Source organism: Triticum aestivum, chromosome 1A, assembly GCF_018294505.1.
Source record: "Triticum aestivum cultivar Chinese Spring chromosome 1A, IWGSC CS RefSeq v2.1, whole genome shotgun sequence".
In the NCBI taxonomy this organism is placed as follows: domain Eukaryota; kingdom Viridiplantae; phylum Streptophyta; class Magnoliopsida; order Poales; family Poaceae; genus Triticum; species Triticum aestivum.
The window spans coordinates 330,420,362-330,442,534 of record NC_057794.1 but is presented as its reverse complement, the minus strand read 5'-3'; the positions used below and the strand labels follow the sequence as shown (position 1 = coordinate 330,442,534).

The following is a 22,173-nucleotide window of genomic DNA, read 5'->3' as shown; positions in this document are numbered from 1 at the left end:
TGATGAGGCACCAACTTGTTACAGAAATTCCAAGCAAAAGTGCAAAATATATAGTACAAGACCATTGTGGCCTATGAGTACATCAAATGGTTTCTAGTGGTTGAGGGCGGAAGCGGTTTGTGGATCACCACGGTCTATGGGACTCCATTTCCCACAGGAACAGCTGACCAGGTTAACTCCTATCTTCGCGAGGCTGCTATCACCGTTGCTTAGGTCCCGAGGCTGTCATCGCCACGCTCCTCTCCAAGCAAGCAATCTGGCCAAGACAATAGCCAGGGACAAGCCAGTGAGTATTTTGAATGTACTCGCAAACATTAAGAACACAGGTATAATATAATTGATCAACATGTACTGAAATATTCTATGATCACATCGTCAGTCATAAATAAAATCTTGATGCAAGCAGGTTATTTATATGCAACCGTAATATGCAATGACAGAATAGAAATAAAATGCACCGATCGGATGTCTGAAGCGACATCTCGAAAGGATAGTAAAAGTGAGCATGCCTCAGTCGGGCGTCTTAGCGACACCACGTAAGGGGCTTATAAAGTAAATAAAATAACAAGCATGCCACAGTCGGGCATCTGAGCGACGCCACATAAAGGGCTTATAAGAAAATGAAATAACAAACATGCCGCAGTCGGGTGTCTGTGTGACGCTGCATAAAGGGCTTATGAGTAAATGAAGTAACCACATGCCACAGTCGGGCGTCTGAGCGACACCACAAAAAGGGCTTGTAAAGATAAATGAAATAACGAACCTGCCACAGTCGGGCGTCTGAGCGACGCCACATAAAGGGCTTGTAAAAATAAATGAAAGAACGAACCTGCCACAGTCGGGCGTCTGAGCGACGCCACATAAAGGGCTTATAATCATAGTGAATATCCAGGAGGTGGTACCGTCCTAGGGATATTCCTTATTTCAAACAATACAACCGGTTAGTCCATAATGATAACAATCATAACCATCATATATCACATGTCATCATCAATATTCGAGTTTAGTGGTTTCTCCTCCGAAGACCGACACTAAGACCGACACTTGACCCATCCCAGACTGTAATCCTTAACCATGGACACGGCTATTCTAATAGGTTTAATATCTCTGCAGAGGGTGTACTCTTTACCCACGAGTAACGGATTCCTTTAGTCCATCGGGACTAATTCCGTCTACGGTCTTTTAATTGAAAACACACCTGACTTGCACACACCAGCTTTTACTCGTGTCTGGAATCACCCACGACACTTGTTAAGCAAAACTCTAAGTGGGGAGGCTACAACCTCGCGTAGCATGGGATCAAATTTCTATCGCGCGCTCTAAGGGGTGCCCCCTCTCGGTCCCAACCGGATACACCCATGCCCCCGAACCAGGTGGCATGCCTACCAGCTACAACCAGTATCTTCCACCATGGCCTCTCTGTATGGTGTGTGCCAAGACAAGGGTTAACAACTTACTAAACCATACCCCACCTACGTTAGGGACCAGTGGCAGTACGAAACAAGTATGGGGGTTACCGGAACAAGACTCAATCTATGGCCGACTCAGGAGGCTTATGAGTTTCCTGCATGACATGTGTAATAAAATTATTTCAACCAACAAATCAACACTCATTATACCTTGCCATGCCATACCGGATATAACCGTCGCGACGGGGACCGGCGACAAGCTCACTCCTACCCAAGGCAGAGGCTTTCCCGGATTCCTTTCCGGCATGCATGCAAGGCACATGAGGATGATTACCATCACAAGTATATTCATTCCCAACAGCAAGGAAAATCACTAATATGCATCCATGCAAATGACCATATCACATGAAATAACAAGTTCTCCGAAATAAGGTGGTGTTATAAACATGTCAACTAACACATCAAAGATATTATGTCAGGGTTCAAGATGCTTGCCTTCAAGGTGTGGAGAGGTGGGGGTGCTCTCCAAAACTTTTGAAAGTTTTCTTCCTCTCTCCAAAATCCTATTTTCAATAAATTTGAATTAACACACAATTTCAAAACAGCACAAAAAAGTTGTTTGAATTTTTTTTCAAATAAATATGATAACAAACTAGACAAAAATTTAAAGAGGACAGAAAAAGAATCAATCAAAAATCATTTTCTGTTTAAAAGTTATAAGAGTTTTAATCCAGGGACTTTTCTGTAATGAAACAGAAACTTTCCAGGGTTCTCTTTATAAAATTAGAAAACGCTTCAGTCCCGAATACGCCAGTTCAATGGAGAAAGCGTATTTTGCCCGAAGGCGTTTCCAGAAAACGATTCAAAAAGAATAAAAGGCTGACGGGGCGGACCCACCCGTCGGGTTTGAAAACAGAAGCAGAGCTTTGGCGCTAGAGGGCCGCGGCGATCGCCGGTGGTGATCTACGGTGAGGCAGGGGGGTCGGAGGTTACCAACATGCTCATGGCGTCACTCCGTGTCGGTTGGTGGTGGTGGTGGTGGTCGGCGAGCACCACGTCGGCGGTGGCTCCTACTCCGGCGCACGGTGGTTCGGGCGTGGATGGAGCTCGCCGGAGAGTGCTGCGAAGGGCAAATTGAGGAGGGGGTTAGGCCTCTGGTAGCTAGAGGAGGTGATTGACGGAGTCTGGGCGCCGGGGACGGCCTCACCGAAGAGAACGTTGCCGGAGCTCGAGGCGGACGGAGGTGGCCGGAGTCGAGGAAGAAAGGCTCCTCGAGGCTCCTCCAGTGGCTAGGCGGGGTCTGGCGAGGTGGTGGAGTTGTGCAGGGGCAAGAGCAAGCTCGGGGGGGCTATATATAGACGGCCCGAGGCGGTTGCTGTGAACGGATAAGTCCGGCGGGCGATTACGGTGGCGCTGTGGGTGGACGGACGGCTTAGGGGCTTGAGCATCGTCTAGGTGAAGCAGCGGTGCCATCACAGTGTCCAACTCAGCACGGGAGGGAGGATTACGGCCTGCCCTCGACGGAACGGCCGCATGGCATGCCGGCGGTAGAGAACACGCTCTGTGTGTGCCAGGCCACGGCGACGGTGCTGCATGCGTGCGCTGGCAAGGAGGTGGCCACGTGGAGCTCTCAGAAGGTTTGGGCGGTGCTGAACGGCGTTATGCCGTAGTGTTGCCCCCTGTCGGCCGCTACGGTGGCTCTGCCGCTGCGGGACACGCCGGCGCAGGCGGGCCGGGGCGCCACCGACGCCAGGAAGGCGCCAAGCGCACGTGCGGGGTGCTGGCCAAGGGGATGGGGCCGTGTGCATCGCGCCAGGGTGCACTGTGGTCGCGTGACCGAAGTCTGACAAAACTGAAACTCTAAACTTTACTGAATTTCTGAAAGTGCAAAGAAACAGTGCAGTTCAGGTGTTCGACAGAATGCTTTTGGCATGAAGGGATTTTTCCTTGAGCTGAAACTTGGTGGAGTGGCCTCTCATTGCACCAGGAGGCTGCCTGAATTTTGGTAGAATTTTTGGAGAAGAGAAAATATGAATTTCACCAAATTTGACAAATATGGTCCAAACTTGCAGAGGCTGAAACTTGAAAATTTTGAAAAGAGGAAAAGTGGCTCTTGATGGTTCTAGGTTGTGGGTGCTAAGGACTATCCGGAGGAGTTGGTTTGAGATCAAAACTCAAAGGAAATTAGGTGCTTGCTTGGCAAATCACCTAGGCTTAAAATAATTGACAGAATTGTTTTGGGGAATAGAATAAATGAAATAAAATCCAAAAATGGGTTGGACTTGTTGGAACAGAATGAAAATGAGGTTGATTCACTCAAAATTTTCAATAACACATTGGGTTTTTGCATAAAGTGATTTAAAAACATCACATGACATCTCCAAATTTTGGTTGGAACTTTAAGTGAATTTATCAAATGGTTGTAGTTTAAATATGGCCATGTAACCTTTAAAAACCATTTTTTCAAGAAAATAAAGATCAAGCAAATTAATTATGTAATTAGTTCTACTAATAAAAGAAAAGTTTTTCTTGAGAGGTTAAACAAGTCCAAAAACATATTCGAAAAGTTTTCACTTTGGGGGAAAAACTCCATAAATCAAGGGAGGAAAAGGTTCAAAAATAAAAAGGGAGCCTAGAAAATAAAAGTTTTAATTTCCTGGCAAAATTTTAATTAATAAAACAAGGTCAAAAATTTGGGGTGTCACAATCTTGTTGCACTTTATTTACTTTTGTTACTTGTTGCTCGTTACAATTTATCATATCACAAAACTATCTGTTACCACTTATTTCAGTACTTGCAGAGAATACCTTGCTGAAAACCGCTTATCATTTCCTTCTACTCCTCGTTGGGTTCGACACTCTTACTTATCAAAAGGACTACGATAGATCCCCTATACTTGTGGGTCATCAAGACTCTTTTCTGGCGCCGTTGCCGGGGAGTGTAGCGCCTTTGGTAGGTGGAATTTGGTAAGGAAAAATTTATATAGTGTGCTGAAATTTACTGTCACTTGTTACTATGGACAGTAATACTCTGAGGGGCTTGTTCGGGGTATCTTCACCCTGTCAAGTAGAGCAAAGAGTTGCTCCTCAACCTACTGAAACTATTGAAAATGAAACTCCTTTTGAATTTCCTGTGGCTATGATGGAAAAACTGCTAGCTAATCCTTTTACAGGAGATGGAACAAAGCATCCTGATGAGCACTTAATATATGTGGATGAAGTTTGTGGATTATTTAAGCTTGCAGGTATACCCAATGATGTTGCTAAGAAGAAGGTCTTCCGTTTATCTTTGAAGGGAGACGCATTGGTATGGTATAGGCAATGTGATGATATGAGATCATGAGACTATAAAAGATTGAAGCTGGAATTTCATCAAAAGTATTACCCTATGCATCTTGTTCATCGTGACCGCAATTATATATATAATTTCTGGCCTCGGGAAGGAGAAAGCATCGCTCAAGCTTGGGGGAGGCTTAAATCAATGTTATATTCATGCCCCAATCATGAGCTCCGGAGAGAAATAATTATGCAAAGTTTTTATGCTCGGCTTTCTAAAAACAATCGCAACATGCTCAATACTTCTTGTGCTGGCTCTTTTATGATGAAGACTATTGAATTCAGATGGAATTTATTGGATATAATTAAACGCAGCTCTGAAGATTGGGACCTCGACGTAGGTAAGGAGTCAGGTATGACACCTAAGTTTGATTGTGCTAAATCTTTTATGGATACCGATATTTTCCGTAAGTTTAGCACTAAATATGGACTTGATTCTGAGATAGTAGCTTCTTTCTGTGAATCTTTTGCTACTTATGTTGATCTCCCTAAGGAGAAGTGGTTTAAATATCATCCTCCCATAGAAGTAAAAGTAGTTGCACCTATTAAAGTTGAAGAAAAGACAGTCACTTATAATGATCCTATTGTTCCTACTTCTTATGTTGAGAAACCACCTTTCCATGTTAGAATAAAGGATCATGCTAAAGCTTCAACTGTTGTTCGTAAAAGCAACATTAGAACTTATACACCTCCTGAGCAAGTTAAAGTAGAACCTAATATTGCTATTGTTAAAGATCCCTTGTCTGATAATATTGATGGGCATGTTATTCAGTTGAAGGTGAAACTGCTAGAATTGCTAAACCTTGTGCTAAAGATAAACATAAACATGTGGTAGGCGTGCCTGTTATTTCTTTTAAAATAGGATATCATTGTTATCATGGCTTATGTGATATGGGTGCTAGTACTAGTGTTATACTGCATACTTTATATGAAGAAATTAAGAATGAAATTGTACCTACTGAGTTAGAAGATATTGATGTCACAATTAAACTTGCCAATAGAGATACTATTTCAGCAATGGGAATTGTTAGAGATGTTGAAGTCTTGTGTGGGAAAACTAAATATCCTGCTGATTTTCTTGTTCTTGGTTCCCCACAAGATAGCTTTTGTCCCATTATATTTGGTAGACCCTTCTTAAATAATGTCAATGCTACCATAGACTGCACTAAGAATATTGTTACTGTTGGTTTGGATGATATGGTTCATGAGTTTAATTTCTCTAAATTTAGTAAACAACATTATGAGGAAGAATTGCCTAGTAAGGATGAAATTATTGGTCTTGCTTCTATTGCCGTACCTCCTAGTGATCCTTTAGAACACTATTTGCTAGACCATGAAAATGATATGTTCATGAATGAAAGAAGGGAAATAGATGAAGTATTCTTTAAACAGGAACCTATTCTAAAACACAATTTGCCTGTTGAAATTTTAGGTGATCCTCCTCCACCCAAGGGTGATCCCGTGTTTGAGCTTAAACCTTTGCGTGATAATCTTAAATATGCTTATCTTGATGAAAAGAAGATATATACTGTTATTATTAGTGCTAACCTTTCAGAGCATGAAGAAGAAAGATTATTTAAAACTCTGAAGAAACATCGTGCTGCTATTGGATATACTCTTGATGATCTTAAGGGCATTAGTCCCACTCTATGTCAACATAAAATAAATTTGAAAGCAGATGCCAAACCAGTTCGTGATCCTCAACGACGTCTGAATCCTAAAATGAAAGAAGTGGTAAGAAAAGAAATACTCAAGCTTATGGAGGCAGGTATAATCTATCTCGTTGCTGATAGTGAGTGGGTAAGTCCTGTCCATTCTGTCCCTAAGAAGGGAGGTATTACTGTTGTCCCTAATGATAAAGATGAATTGATTCCACAAAGAATTATCACAGGTTATAGGATGGTAATTGATTTCCGCAAATTAAATAAAGCTACTAAGAAAGATCATTACCCCTTACCTTTTATTGATCAAATGCTAGAAAGATTATGCAAACACACACACTATTGCTTTCTAGATGGTTATTCTGGTTTCTCTAAAATACTTGTGTAGGCTAAAGATCAATCAAAGACTACTTTTACATGCCCTTTTGGTACTTTTGCTTATAGACGTATGCCTTTTGGTTTATGTAATGCATCTGCTACCTTTCAAAGATGCATGATGGCTATATTCTCTAACTTTTGTGAAAAGATTTGTGAGGTTTTCATGGATGACTTTTCCGTCTATGGTTCCTCTTTTGACGATTGCTTGAGCAATCTTGATCGAGTTTTGCAGAGATGTGAAGAAACTAATCTTGTATTGAATTGGGAAAAGTGCCACTTTATGGTTAATGAAGGTATTGTCTTGGGGCATAAAGTTTCTGAAAGAGGTATTGAAGTTGATAAAGCCAAGGTTGATGCTATTGAAAAGATGCCATGTCCCAAGGACATCAAAGGTATAAGAAGTTTCCTTGGTCACGCCGGATTTTACAGGAGGTTCATTAAGGACTTCTCAAAAAATTCTCAGCCTCTGACTAATTTATTGCAAAAAGATATACCATTTGTCTTTAATGATGATTGTGTAGAAGCATTTGAAATACTTAAGAAAGCATTAGCCTCTGCACCTATTGTTCAGCCACCTGATTGGAATTTACCCTTTGAAATTATGTGTGATGCTAGTGATTATGCTATAGGTGCTATTCTAGGGCAAACAGTTGATAAGAAATTAAATGTTATTCATTATGCTAGTAAGACTCTAGACAATGCTCAAAGAAATTATGCTACTACTGAAAAAGAGCTTTTAGCAGTTGTATTTGCTTGTGATAAGTTCAGATCTTATATTGTTGATTCTAAAGTAACTATTCAAACTGATCATGCTGCTATTAAATATCTTATGGAAAAGAAAGATGCTAAACCTAGACTTATTAGATGGGTTCTCTTGCTACAAGAATTTGATTTGCATATTGTTGGTAGAAAGGGAGCTGAGAACCCCGTTGCAGACAACCTGTCTAGGTTAGAAAATATTCTTGATGACCCACTACCTATTAATGATGACTTTCCTGATGAACAATTAAATGTTATAAGTACTTCTCGTAGTACTCCATGGTATGCTGATTATGCTAATTATATTGTTGCCAAGTTTATACCACCTAGTTTCACGTACCAGCAAAAGAAAAAGTTTTCTATGACTTGAGACATTACTTTTGGGATGACCCACATCTTTATAAAGGAGTAGATGATGTTATTAGGCGTTGTGTACCTGAGCATGAACAGGAACAGATCCTACGCAAGTGTCATTCCGAGTCTTATGGAGGACACCACGCTGGAGATAGAACTGCACATAAGGTATTGCAATCTGGTTTTTATTGGCCTACTCTCTTCAAGGATGCCCGTAAGTTTGTCTTGTCTTGTGATGAATGTCAAAGAATTGGTAATATTAGTAGACGTCAAGAAATGTCTATGAATTATTCACTTGTTATTGAACCGTTTGATGTTTGGGGCTTTGATTATATGGGACCTTTTCCTGCCTCCAATGGATACACACATATTTTAGTTGCTGTTGATTACGTTACTAAGTGGGTAGAAGCTATTCCAACTAGTAGTGCTGATCATAACACTTCTATTAAAATGCTTAAGGAAGTTATTTTCCGAGGTTTGGAGTCCCTAGATATTCAATGACTGATGGTGGTTCACACTTTATTCATGGTACCTTCCGTAAAATGCTTGCTAAATATGATGTTAATCATAGAATTGCATCTCCTTATCACCCACGGTCTAGTGGTCAAGTAGAATTGAGCAATGAGAGCTCAAATTAATTTTGCAAAAGACTTTTAATAGGTCTAGAAAGAATTGGTCTAAGAAACTTGATGATGCATTATGGGCTTATAGAACTGCATACAAAAATCCTATGGTTATGTCTTCGTATAAAATGGTCTATGGAAAAGCATGTCACTTACCTCTCGAACTAGAACACAAGGCATATTGGGCTATTAAAGAGCTTAACTATGATTTTAAGCTTGCTGGTGAGAAGAGGTTATTTGATATTAGCTCACTTGATGAATGGAGAACCCAAGCTTATGAAAATGCCAAGTTGTTTAAAGGAAAATTAAAAAATGGCATGACAAAAGGATACAAAAGCATGAGTTTAATGTAGGTGATTATGTATTGCTATACAACTCTCGTTTAAGATTTTTTGCAGGAAAACTTCTCTCTAAATGGGAAGGCCCCTATGTTATCGAAGAGGTCTATCGTTCCGGTGCCATAAAAATCAACAACTTCGAGGGCGCAAATCCGAAGGTGGTAAATGGTCAAAGAATTAAACATTATATCTCAAGTAATCCCATAAATGTTGAAACCAATATTATTGAAACCATAACCCTGGAGGAATACATAAGGGACACTTTCCGGAATGTTTCAGACTCCGAAAAGGAATAGGTATGTGGTACGGTAAGTAAACCGACTCCAAAATAATTTTTAAGGCAATATTTCTTCGTTTTGGAGTATTTAGAAAAATAGAAAAATAAGTAGCAGTCCGGGAAGGACACGAGGGCCCCACGAGGGTGGTGGGCGCGCCCTACCCCCTGGGCGCGCCCCCCTACCTCGTGAGCACCTCGTGTGCCTTCCGGACTCCGTTTTCTTGCACGTTACGTATTTTGGTCGGTAAAAATTCATTATATATTCTCCCGAAGGTTTATGATTTATACTTTTGCATTGTGAATAGATCATCACTTGAACATAAGTAATCATATGACAAAACCTATATATGTTGCTGTTATAAGAATAATCATGATGCCTTCATGTCCGTATTTTATTTTTCTTATCGACGCCTCTACCTCTAAACATGAGGACATATTTATTGTTATCAGCTTTTCGCTTGAGGACAAGCGAGGCCTAAGCTTGGGGGAGTTGATACGTCCATTTTGCATCATGCTTTTATATCGATATTTATCGCATTATGGACTGTTATTTCACTTTATATCACAATACTTATGGCTATTTTCTCTTATTTTACAAGGTTTACATAACGAGGGAGAATGCCAGCAGCTGGAATTCTGGTCTGGAAAAGGAGCAAATATTAGAGACCTATTCTGCGCAACTCCAAAAGTCCTGAAACTCCACGGAACGTCTTAAAAGAAAGAAATAAAAATCCACGCCAAAGATGAAGGCCAGGGGGGCCACACCCTGCTCACGAGGGTGGGGGCGCCCCCCGCCCCTAGGGTGCACCCCCTACCTCGTGGGCCCCCTGGTGGCTCTCCGATGCCCATCTTCTCCTATAGGTCTTCCGATGAGAAAAAAAATAAGGGGGAACTTTTCGGGACGAGACTCCGCCGCCACAAGGCGGAACCTTGGTGGATCCAATCTAGAGCTCCAGCAGAGCTGTTCTGCTGGGGATACTTCCCTCCCGGAGGGGGAAATCATCACCATCGTCATCACCAACGCTCCTCTCATCAGGAGAGGGCAATCTCCATCAACATCTTCACTAGCACCATCTCATCTCCAAACCCTAGTTCATCTATTGTATCCAATTCTTGTCTCAAATTCCGGGATTGGTGCTAGTAGGTTGCTAGTAGTGTTGATTACTCCTTGTAGTTGATGCTAGTTGGTTTAATTGGTGGAAGATCATATGTTCAGATCCTATATGCATATTATTACCCCTCTGATTATGAACATGAATATGCTTTGTGAGTAATTACGTTCGTTCCTGAGGACAAGGGAGAAGTCTTGCTATGAGTAGTCATGTGAATTTGGTATTCGTTTGATATTTTGATAAGATGTATGTTGTCTAGCCTCTAGTGGTGTTATGTGAACGTCGACTACCTAACACTTCACCATTATTTGGGCCTAGAGGAAGGCATTGGGAAGTAATAAGTAGATGATGGGTTGCTAGAGTGACAGAAGCTTAAACCCTAGTTTATGCGTTGCTTCGTAAGGGGCTGATTTGGATCCATATGTTTCATGCTATGGTTAGGTTTACCTTAATACTTTTGTTGTAGTTGAGGATGCTTGCAATAGAGGTTAATCATAAGTGGGATGCTTGTTCAAGTAAGAACAGCACCCAAGCACCGGTCCACCCACATATCAAATTATCAAAGTATCGAACGCGAATCATATGAACGTGATGAAAACTAGCTTGACGATATTCCCATGTGTCCTCGGGAGCGCTTTTCCTATTATAAGAGTTTGTTCCGGCTTGTCCTTTGCTACAAAAGGATTGGGCCATCTTGCTGCACTTTATTTACTTTTGTTACTTGTTGCTCGTTACAATTTATCATATCACAAAACTATCTGTTACCACTTATTTCAGTACTTGCAGAGAATACCTTGCTAAAAACCGCTTATCATTTCCTTCTACTCCTCGTTGGGTTCGACACTCTTACTTATCGAAAGGACTACGATAGATCCCCTATACTTGTGGGTCATCAATATCGTACCTTCTGAGGTTGGCAAAGGTTTCGGCAAGGTCAGCCAGTAGGTCGGGACCTTTATGTGACTTGACTACAATGTCATCCATGTATGCTTCCACATTCCCACTGCTTTGAGTGAGTAGACACTTCTGGATCATCCTCATGAAAGTGGCTCCGGCGTTCTTTAGGCCAAATGGCATAGTGACATAACAGAAACATTCGAATGGAGTGATGAAAGCCGTTTTTATCTCATCGGGTCCATATAGTCGGATCTGATGGTACTCGGAATAGGTGTCCAAGAAGGACAAACGCTCACACCCCACAGTTGAATCGACAATTTGGTCGATGCAGGGAAGAGGAAAATGATCTTTCGGGCAGGCCCGATTGATATGCTTGAAATCAATGCACATGCGAAGTGAATCATCCTTCTTAGGGACCATGACAACATTGGTGAGCCACTCGGAGTGGTAAATCTCTCGGATGAACTCAGCTGCCAGGAGCCGAGCCACTTCTTCACCAATTGCTTTTCTCTTCTGGACGGCGGACCGTCGAAATGTTCCTTGACTGGTTTTACTTTCGGGTCGACTCGCAAACGATGCTCAGCCAGTCCCCTGGGTACACCTGGCATGTCAGAAGGTTTCCATTTAAAGATGTCCCAGTTCTCACGGAGGAACTGGATGAGCGCTTCTTCCTATTTGTTGTCAAGTGTTGATGAGATATGGGTCAGAGCAGCATTGGGATCGGTCGGGTGGATATGAATCGGCTTCGTTTCCCCTGACGACTGAAATGCGGACTCTGTGGTAGGCTTCTTGGCTTGCAGCAAATCACTCGGATCTGCATTTTTCTTGACTCTGCGGTAGGCTTCGTCAGCACGACGGCGTGATGACGGTGATGATGATACTACCGGAACAGGGCTTCACCGAGGTGGATGGTGGAGGGGGCACCGCATATGGCTAAGGCAATTTTTGAGCCCTTCTGGAAGCACTCTTCTGCCTTCTGCCGATTGCCAGTGACAGTGATTACTCCTTTGGGACCAGGCATCTTCAATTTCAGATACGCATAACATGGTCGAGCCATAAAACGTGCATAAGCGGGTCTCCCCAGGATGGCATGGTAAGCACTCTTGAAATCCACTACCTCAAACATCAACTTTTCCTTGCGGTAATTCTTGGAATCACTGAAAACCACATCAAGTGTGATTTGGCCGAGTGACTGAGCTTTCTTGCCAGGTATAACACCGTGGAAACTCATGTTGCTTTCACTCAACTTGGACATCGGAATGCCCATTCCCTTCAAGGTTTCAGCATAAAGAATATTCAAGCCGCTGCCACCATCCATCAGCACTTTAGTCAGTCGGGTGCCTTCGACTACTGGGTCGACCACCAGTGCTTGCCTCCCAGGGGTGGCTATATGCGCTGGGTGGTCTGACTGGTCGAATGTGATGGCAGTCTGGGACCACTTCAGATAATTGGGTGTTGCCGGGGCAACCATGTTCACCTCCCTATTAATAACCTTCAATCGACTTTTGCTTTCAACATCAGCAAAAATCATTAGCGTGGAATTAACATTGGGAAAGCCGTCATCATCTTCTTCCCTATCCTCACCTTCGTCCGACTTCTTTTCCTTTTCCTTGGGTTGTTTCTCTCGGAACTGCTGAATCAGGAAACGACACTGTCGAGTGGTGTGTTTAGGGTAAATGATGTTCCCCTCTTCATCTTTCTTGGTATGAATATGGCATGGTAAATCCAACACAGTGTTCCCATCTTTATCCTTAACTTTCTTGGGATTCCAGGACCCTTTGGGTTTTCCCTGGAACTTTCCTTGGGCAACAGCTAAAGCTTCACCAGGAGCAGCTGGTTCAGCTTTCCGCTTCTGTTTCCGACTGGAATTCCCTCCTTCGGTTTCTTGGGCGACTGTTTTGTGTTTGCCACTCCGGAGTCGGTCTTCCTCTTCACCATTGGCATATTTGGTGGCGATCTCCATCATCCGAGTCAGAGTCATATCTCCTGTCCGACCGAATTTTAGGTTCAATTCCCGATACTTAACGCCTTCCTTGAAGGCACATATTGCTTGGTGATCTGACACATTCTCCACTGTATGGTGCAACGAGATCCATCTCTGGATATAATCCCTCAAAGTTTCATTTGGTTTCTGGACACAACACTGCAATTCTGTCAACCCTGCCAGCCTTTTGCAAGTGCTTTCAAAGGTCCTTACAAACACTCGAGCAAATTCTTCCCAACTGTATATGCTGCGAGGAGCCAACTGATTCAACCACGCTCTGGCAGAGCCCTCCAACATCAAAGGGGAGGTGCTTCATGGCTACATCATCATTGCCACCGCCAATCTGCACAGCCACTCGGTAATCCTCAAGCCAAGTGTCTGGCTTGGATTCGCCCGTGAACTTGCTGACTCCAACCGCCAACCTGAAGTTTGGAGGAATCACTGCTACTTTGATGGCTCTGCTGAAACACTCGGGTCCTGAAACATGTACCCTGCTTCCAGTCGGACGATCTCTATCGTGGCCTTCTCTGTGAACTCTGTTTCTATCAACCAGACCTTGAATAAGGATTGATCTTGCATCAAAGCCTGGTTCTCTGGGGTCGACTGGAATTCTCTGTTCGCCGCTGTGGGGACGCCTGTCATCTTGCCGCCGAGGCATGTACGACCCACTCCTCGGAGGAGACGTGAGCACTCGACAATGATCGTCCTGGTCGAGTCGATGATCATACTACTCACGGTTCCTGTACTAATCTTGCTGGTATCCACGTCCCTCATGCCGCGGAGGCGGTCTCGGGCTATGGGCAGACTGGACAGTATCCGCCACCATAGACCTGCTATGAATCCTATTCCGCGACTGAGATACCGTTGTATTCTGCTCTCCTGCTGCCCAGAGTAAAGCCCGGATCTGCAGCAAACCTCGGCCAGCTTCTGACTGGGAAGGTTGAATTGACTCTGCTATTCGAGCTGCAGCTGTGAGATTCTGGATCGGAGTTCGATATACCTGAGTCGGAGGCGGAAAAAGTTGTCGTCGACTGGACTCGGGGATCCGCTGCCGAGCACGCTCGTCGAGTGCGCGCTGGAGGTTCTCCAGTCGAGTGCGCTCAGATAAGTTGGCCAGGCGCGCCTCCTCCAAGGCCCGGGCCTTGGGGGTTTCTCCAACGATAGGAGTGTGGAGTGCATCCATATTACAGCGGCGAAGATCTTCCCTCCGCTGCGAGGAGAGGGGTTCGGGACGGTACTCCTCGTCAACATGTGACGGATCACCGCCGCCATCGCCACCGCCTTCCCGAGTGAAGCCAGGAGGACTGTGTGGTCCATTGACCATCAAGACTTCTGCCGCGGGGTCGCTGCTATCGCATTTGGACGCAGTCTCGATGGAGCCAGTCGACAGATCGAACAGGTCGTACAGAGTTTCATCGGGCTCGATTGTCGTGATTTGCGGGGTGGCCGATTGGCGGGCCACCGCGTGCCTCACCCACCGCTGAAGCCGCGACCGACCGGATCGCTGGCGCCGGCGAATAACTGAGAGGGAGGTTGCCACAGGAGTCGACTGATACAGAGTCGACGGTTGTCGAAGAAGGACGCTACAAACGCACGCGCGGAAGTGCATCGCCCCACAGACGGGGAGCGCCTCGACGTCGAGTGGAGCTTCGTGAAGCCAAGCGGAGTCATCGGCGATGAAGATGAGCGTGCCGAGACGGATCTCGCGGCCTTCAGCCAATCCTCCGCCGGAAACCATGATGATGGGAATCGGAAGAATCGCAACTTCTCCAATAAACTGCTAAGACACCGGCCCCACGGTGGGCGCCAACTGTCGTGGTTCTAAGTCTGACAGTAGAATGGGGGTAGGGATGTAGAGGCAAGATCCTAGCTATGGAGGAGTTGTACACGCAAGTTTTACGAGTTCAGGCCCTTCTCAGAGGAAGTAACAACCCTACGTCTCGGAGCCCGGAGGCGGTCGACTGATTATATGCGTGTGAGTTACAGGGGTGCAAACCCTTGTCTCAGAGGAGGGGGGTGGCTTATATAGAGTGCGCCAGGACCCCAGCTCCCCTCCGTTACACTGAGTTCAATATTCATAAAGAGAGAGCGTTATAGGTAACATCTATAATAAAGTGCTACAAATGATCATTAAATATACGAGTAAATGCCCGACCGTTGCTGCGCAGAGCGGCTTTAGGTCTTCTTGTACGTCGAGTGGTCTTTTACATGGTCGAATGGTTGAGTAGTCGACTGACTCAAATAAGAAGGAGTCTCCGAGTGAATGGTAGGTCGAGTGGATTGCACTCGACACCTTTATTGGGTCCTCCCTGTTTACTCTTGAACTTCTTTGCTTCTAAGACAAGGACCTTAGGTAGGACGTATAGGTCGGGCCTATTACCCTACCCCAGGTCTATGCCCTCATCAGTGACGACCGCACGAACCCTCATGTAATACAGCGGCCAAGGGCCCCCTCGGTTGGTTCCCGCTCCATATACCACATGTGTGTGGGGGGGTGGGGGGGTCCTCAAGCCACGATCTAGGACGGGACATGAATGTTGCCGCTAGGAGGGCGCAACTTGCTCAGGAGGAGCCATCGTGACCCCATTGGGCCGAGACCCCCATATGCTTCGATTATAGGATCTGCTTGGGGGATCAAGCACATTGGCCATTACCCCCTATTGGCAGGGGATCCGATGATTAACATGGTGCAGAAGCACCAAGTTCCCATCGATGGTGGAGGCTCATTCATCATCATCACCACGAAGACCCTAGAGAAGATGTTAATACTGTCAGATGACATCATGCCCGTCTCCAGACTGTTTTAGGGGATTGTTCGAGGCCCCCATGGACCTGTAAGACTGATTGACTTATCCATCATCTTCGAAGGAGAAACTAACTATGGAGGGGGACATGCACCTTTGAAGACATTGATTTGGCATGGCCTCGATAGTAGTTAAAGAAGAAAGACAAAACTAACTACTGGAGGGAGCGCGACAGAGACGAATGAGAAAATCCACTTCCCCTCGATTGACAGTGGTTAAATAAAAAGGGAAGATACCAGTATCTTGGTATGATACTTATCATAGCTCACCAAACGAGGCAATTTAATGGAAAGTAGATGTGTGACATAATGTCAGAATGAGATTGTACATATGAATAAATAAAGCAGTACCATGCGCTATGATACTAGGATATGATACTATACAAGAGGTGTAGTAATTAAAGTAGTATAATGCACTATGCTAAGTTGCTAACGAACTATGAGATCAGTCGCTATGAGAGGCCCAAGTTATCCGTGAGGTCAAACGATGAGCAAACTGAATGAAATCCAGTTGTGATCAAAATTTCAAATAGTGAGCTATAGCACCGCTATAGCATTTGGAATGACATCATGCTAAAACTATGTGTGTTTTGCACTAAATGGATTTTGTGGCTAATAGCAGGCTATGGCGTGTTTAATGCTAAATTTGTGTGTCAGTTTAGCGACACGCTAAAGCTATGCCAAGATTTGCTTTGCGATGGTTGGATGCTTTGCTGATATGCCTTTGTCATGGCTGGATCCAAGCTTTGCATTGCTATGGCCCCATGCCAAGTATATGTGATATATGCATGCATATTGCTTGTCAAGTACTCCCTCCGTTTCTAAATATTTGTCTTTCTGGACATTTCAAATGGACTACAACATACGGATGTATGTAGATATATTTTAGAGTGTAGATTCATTCATTTTGCTTCGTATGTAGTCATATGTTGAAATCTCTAAAAAAGACAAATATTTAGGAACGGAGGGAGTATATGTGATATATGCATGCATATTAATTGTCAAGTATATGCATATATGACATATGCTTATTGTTTTCATGATTCAACCGAAAACGATAAATGAGTCTTAGCTTCACGATAACTTTTCATAGCATCCGTATTCGAGAAAACTTTTCGTAGCTTCCAGCAAGCGGCCGCTAAATGACATACCCCATTATTTAAAACTTTTGTTGCAAAATAGCAAACCGATGTAAAATATCGACTATAATTATTTTATTCCTAGAAAATCAAGTTCTCTAAGCATTAGATTTAAATGCATATTGTTATGCAAAGAAAGAACTTTTTTTAGAACGTTGGCAGGAGGACTGCCAAATTTATTGATCAGAAGAGAAGTAACAAGAACACCTCCAAAGGAGGAAAGCACTGCAAAAGGGCTAGTGCAGAAAGAAAAGAAAGAAAACAGAAACCCGCCGGCACCAACACAAACCCAATATCCACCAGCAACCGTGCACATCATCGGAATCCATCGTCGAGGCCTTCAAGATGATGCCTCCAAGAAGGAAGTGGTATCGAGAACACCACCGTCATCCGATCTGGCTTCTCAGATCTTAGGTTTTCACCCGGAGACCTCAGCCATGAGGCAGGAAGAGCAATGAGCTCCACGGCGGCACCTCCAAGAAAGAATACGACATCCATAGATGCCGTTACCGTCTGCACCGACGAGGTCGATGCAAGATTTTCATCCGGAGCCACGCCTTCCACCAACCATCTAGGATCCGAGACCAACCCGGCACCACCAGGCAGAACAAGGCCAAGCACACACTACCAGACACGGGATAGTCACCGCCGCACGCAGAACCTAGGCGAGCACACGTCAACCTGACCGGTCCGCCCCGCCGCTCGCAGGACCTGGGCGAACCAAATCGACTCCGGCCATCCTCCGGCTCCGTGCGCAGATCTGGGCGAGAATTTGCACAGCAGCGCACAGGAGAGACCGAAGTAGAACCATAGTTGACCGGCCCGCACCGCCGCGCGCAAGGACCGGACCTTCGAGCTGGATCTGGTCTACCCGGGCTTCCTCTAGCACCAACAGGCTGGACGGCGCCCCTGTTCCAGGAGCTGGACGTGCACACACTTGCAAGGGGGAACCCACCAGCATCCACCGGCACCACCGCACACGCCTCCCCTATCCAGGCACCACCGGCCATCGAGATCTGGGCGCGGGACCGCCCAAACTCAGATCGGGCTTGGAGCCCCTCACCGCCGTGTCGCCCAACCTCCTCGCGCACCGTCGTCGGCCACCCAGCAGATCCGCATTGGCGGCGGCGTCGGTGCTCATCCCGCGCCCCGCGCGCTGCCGAGCCACGTCGGGAGCAGCGCCTGGGCGCCACACAGACATGCCGTCTCGACGAGCCGCCAACATCTCGCCGCCGCGCCAATCGGCCTTTGCCTGCCCTCGTCCATCGGCAAGCACCAGCACACGCAACCGCAGCGCCAAACCCGTCGCGCCGGTCGGCGCCAGCTCACGTTGCAGCCCCCACGCCTCTCCTTAGCCAGGCCGCCCCGCGCAACCAAGGCCTCACGAGAGGGAAGAAGTGCCCCGTTGCCGCCGACACCGCGCGGGCTTTGCCTGGCGGCGCCTGCCGGGGGCGGCGAGGGGGGAGGAGGGAAGGGGAGGGGTGGCGGCCCGGTGGCTAGGGTTTCGCCTGGGTCGCCTGCGGGGGGCAACACGGATGTCCTTTCTTTACAGTACTTACTACTAGTAGCGATAAAAAGAACTTTTACGCGAAGGGCATTCAACTAGTTCCGTGAAAAAGCTTTAAAATGAAGTACTGAACTGGTGCACAACAGTCCATTCCAGATAGTACTTTGTGTTTCCTTGCCTCCTTACCTGTCAGTCAACACACAAAGAAAAAGAGAAGAAAAGAAAATCCTGTATGTGTCCACAGTTGCACACAACAACCTTATCATCTCAATTTCATGTCTTACATGCAGACAGGCGTCATTGTTCCCCCAAATTTCCGGTGTGTCTTACATGTAATGTAATGATCAAGAAACTGCCTGTGTTCCCTGTTCCTTCAGGCATGTCAGTGTCTGCTTTTGCACTGCAAAACAGTTTCAACGGGAGTGTTAACGTTAGCAAGAGATCCATCAGAATTCCTGGAGATCCTGTGACTTGCGGACGTGGAGGCACCAACCACCACCTCCATCACAAAATTGCATGCATCCCCAAGAAATGTTGCGAAAACATACGGTCCAATCATTCTGCTTCTCAACCAGTTCACAGCCTCATTATCTCCTCCCTGTTGTCCCCACTGTTGCTTCACAGGGACAGATTAGCAACAAGCTTCTTTTTTGATGGATTAACCGAATCATTCTCATTTACTTTTTACCAGGATCGTGTTCCAATCATGTTGTGTTGCCTATATAAGTGTGGCTATTTCACACCGTTTCTGTGTGTTTGAGATACATGAAAACTTGATAATACTAGCAGCAGTAGCAGCACCAGTTGTCTAGTTGTGCATTTGATTGCACCATGGAGCACACAAGAAATGGTGATTTGAAGGTCAGTTATGAGCAGGAGCTGTTCGGGCGGCGCCGGAACAGCACCTTACCGGCCTACCCGGATCTCATCAGGGAGGGCATGGCCACCGGCCCGGCTAGGGCGCCAGTGCCGCCGAAGAGCACGCCGAGCCGGCGGCGCACTTACGCTGACGGCGAGCTCGACGTGTTCTCGGCTGAGCGTTACTTCAAGGGTGCAATGGACGGTGACAGCAAGGAGGGCTCCGCCACGCCTGTGGAGACTGTGGCCACGGTGTCGAGGCCAGCTGTGCCGGCGAGCAAGCCGACGTCGACGTGCGCGTCGGCGGCGAGCGCTGGCTCGGCGGCCACTGCCAACAGCCAGACCGTGCTCCTCCGGGACGCGCGCAGCCACCCGGGATACAGCAGCAAGAAGTGCTGCCTGCAGGTCGGGGCGCTCCTGCGTCCGTGCTCCGGGAAGCGGGCCGTGCGCGTTAACGGCGGCCCGGCGACGGAGACGACAGAATCGAGCAAGCTGGCGGCGAGCGGGGTCGAGTGGTATAGAGACCTGAGGATGCAGAAGGCTGGCCTCGGGCTAGCCGGCGGCAGCCACCGTGGTGTGGTGGCTGGCCTCCCGCCAAATTTGAATCTCGGCGCTTCACAAGTGGCAACAGTAGGGAGGGAGGAGAAGGCGGTCGAGTACTCGAGCGCGAGCTTTAGGAAAGGAAGCTTCACTCTTCAGGCTCCGGTCAAAGTCAGCTGCGGCGGAGGCGACGACGACGACGACGATGGCGGGAGCGAGTCGAGCTCGGACCTGTTCGAGATCAAGAGCCTCATGATCGGCGACTGCCCGTACGAGCCAAGCGAGGCGAGCATCCAGTGGAGCGTGGTGACCGCGAGCGCCGTGGACATGTCCGCCGCGCCGGAGCGCAGTGGCGGCCGCGGGAGGCCCCCGGTGGCCGTGAGGCAGAACCGGGACCGGCCGGTTGGGCTACTAACGGGGTGCGTGAGCCGCAGGGCAGTGGATGTGTCGCCTATGGCCGCGGTGCGCAGGTTCCCCGACCCGCCGGGGCGCCGGCGCATCGATGGGTGACACAAGGCGCACAATGCAAATGTGCAAACCCGTAGCTTTCTGCTCGTGTGTCTATGAATTCCATCTTTTTTTTTTCGGGTGTCCTATGAATTCCATCTTGTTCGTTACTTCCTCATACTCTAGTTACGAATGCCGAACTGAATGAAAACGGGCACAGGTTGCTAAAAATATGATAGCAAAGTGCACTATGTTCCTCTATGTATGTACCACGTACTTTAAAAAAGAAGAATTATGAGTTCAACCAGAAAATATCCATGCAAAAAAAATTAAAAATATCACCATGCATCATTTTTTTTTTGCGAGGAAAACTTCCGATCTATTCATTAACTGTCAAGGTAGTACAAAGAACACCAAAAATAAAATCCAGCTCCATAAACCATCTAGCGGTGACTATAAGCACTAGAGCGAGTCGAAGGTGCGCCGACGTCTTCCCTCATCGGAGCCTGGCAAACCTTGTTGCGGTAGACAATTGAAAATCGCCGTGCTAAGGCCGCGTGGGACCAACGCACCAAAACAACAACCGTCGCCGATAAAGAGAGGCGTAGATCGAAATGATCCAATCTATAGACATACGAAAATAGACGAACAAAGACATGATCCACGTGGATCCACTAAAAACAAACACCGACCGAATCCCGTGAGTTCCGCCGGATACAAACCTCCACATGCCCTCCAACGATGCTGGAAACACCACCGGAACGGGGACTAGGCGAGGAGAACCTTATTCCATCTTCAGAGAGCTGTCGCCTCCTCGCCTCTCTGAGTAGGACCTGTTAGAGTTGTGTCGAATATTGTGTACAAGGTAGGTTACAAATGGATTAGGAGTTGTATTGTGTTTACATAGGATGTGAAGTCGTGTCCTAATAGGACACTTGTATCCTAGGCTTTTCATATATAGCGGGGGTAGACACACGATGTAACCTATGCCAACATAATAGCACCGGAACGCAGGGGAAGCCGGCGGCATGTGCCAGTGTCCAGGGCGACCGGGTGCGGTATTGTGACGGTATCATGGGAAGGAACGCCCATAGTCATGCCCCGGGGATGTAGCCATATCGGTGAACCTCGTTAACAAATCTTGATGCCATGCCTCGTGTGATTGCTTGGTCCTCGGATAATCAACGGTATGCCTCGAATTTATTCTAACAAGTGGTATCATGAGCTAGGTTATTCAGAGGCTGCGGATTGTTGATCTGTAGGATGGATCGTCGTCAAGTTTCGGGACAAAGATGATGTGCGGAAGTGATGTTCCGCGGAGGTCGTCTAGTGCGTTCTCGGCGAAATCGGGAAAGCAATTAGCGGGGCGAGCGGATTGGATCTCAGCGGCCCCGATCTGGCATGGATCGAGGCGCGGCAGGTCAAGTCGGGCGCTGGTTGCAGGGAGCAGAAGCCGAGACGGATTGTGGGCATGCCTAGTGCGTGGAAGGCTGGCCCAAGTGCGGCTGGCTATGTGCGTGCTTGGTGGGGCTAGGCCCTTTGTGTAGCCGCAAGGTGGAGGCGTCGCTGAAAGTGAGATTTGTTTTGGAAGAAAAAGGGGAAATGTTTAAAAACAGGCGGATGATTTGTTGGTTTGATCAGCCGCCTCCGGGGCCGTTCGATCGCTGTGGCGCCGAAGCCTCTTTCTAGCCGCATGCAAAGTCAGCCCACCTACGTGACCGCGTAGCCCTCGTAGTAGCTAGACGCGCGCC

The 22,173-nt window shown here is 46.6% G+C and overlaps 1 protein-coding gene across 1 annotated transcript; it reads left to right on the top strand.

Moving 5' to 3' along the window:
* The first annotated feature begins 19,294 nt into the window (after positions 1–19,294).
* On the top strand, positions 19,295–20,734 carry LOC123123836 (protein PHYTOCHROME KINASE SUBSTRATE 1). Its single transcript, XM_044544494.1, has one exon. The coding sequence runs from the start codon at positions 19,409–19,411 to the stop codon at positions 20,483–20,485; it is 1,077 nt and encodes a 358-aa protein (XP_044400429.1). The 5' UTR covers positions 19,295–19,408; the 3' UTR covers positions 20,486–20,734.
* Positions 20,735–22,173: the final 1,439 nt, after the last annotated feature.

What these genes read in the sequence shown, in the direction of transcription:
- LOC123123836 (XM_044544494.1), top strand. Translation starts at nt 19,409, where the DNA reads ATGGAGCACACAAGAAATGGTGATTTGAAGGTCAGTTATGAGCAGGAG.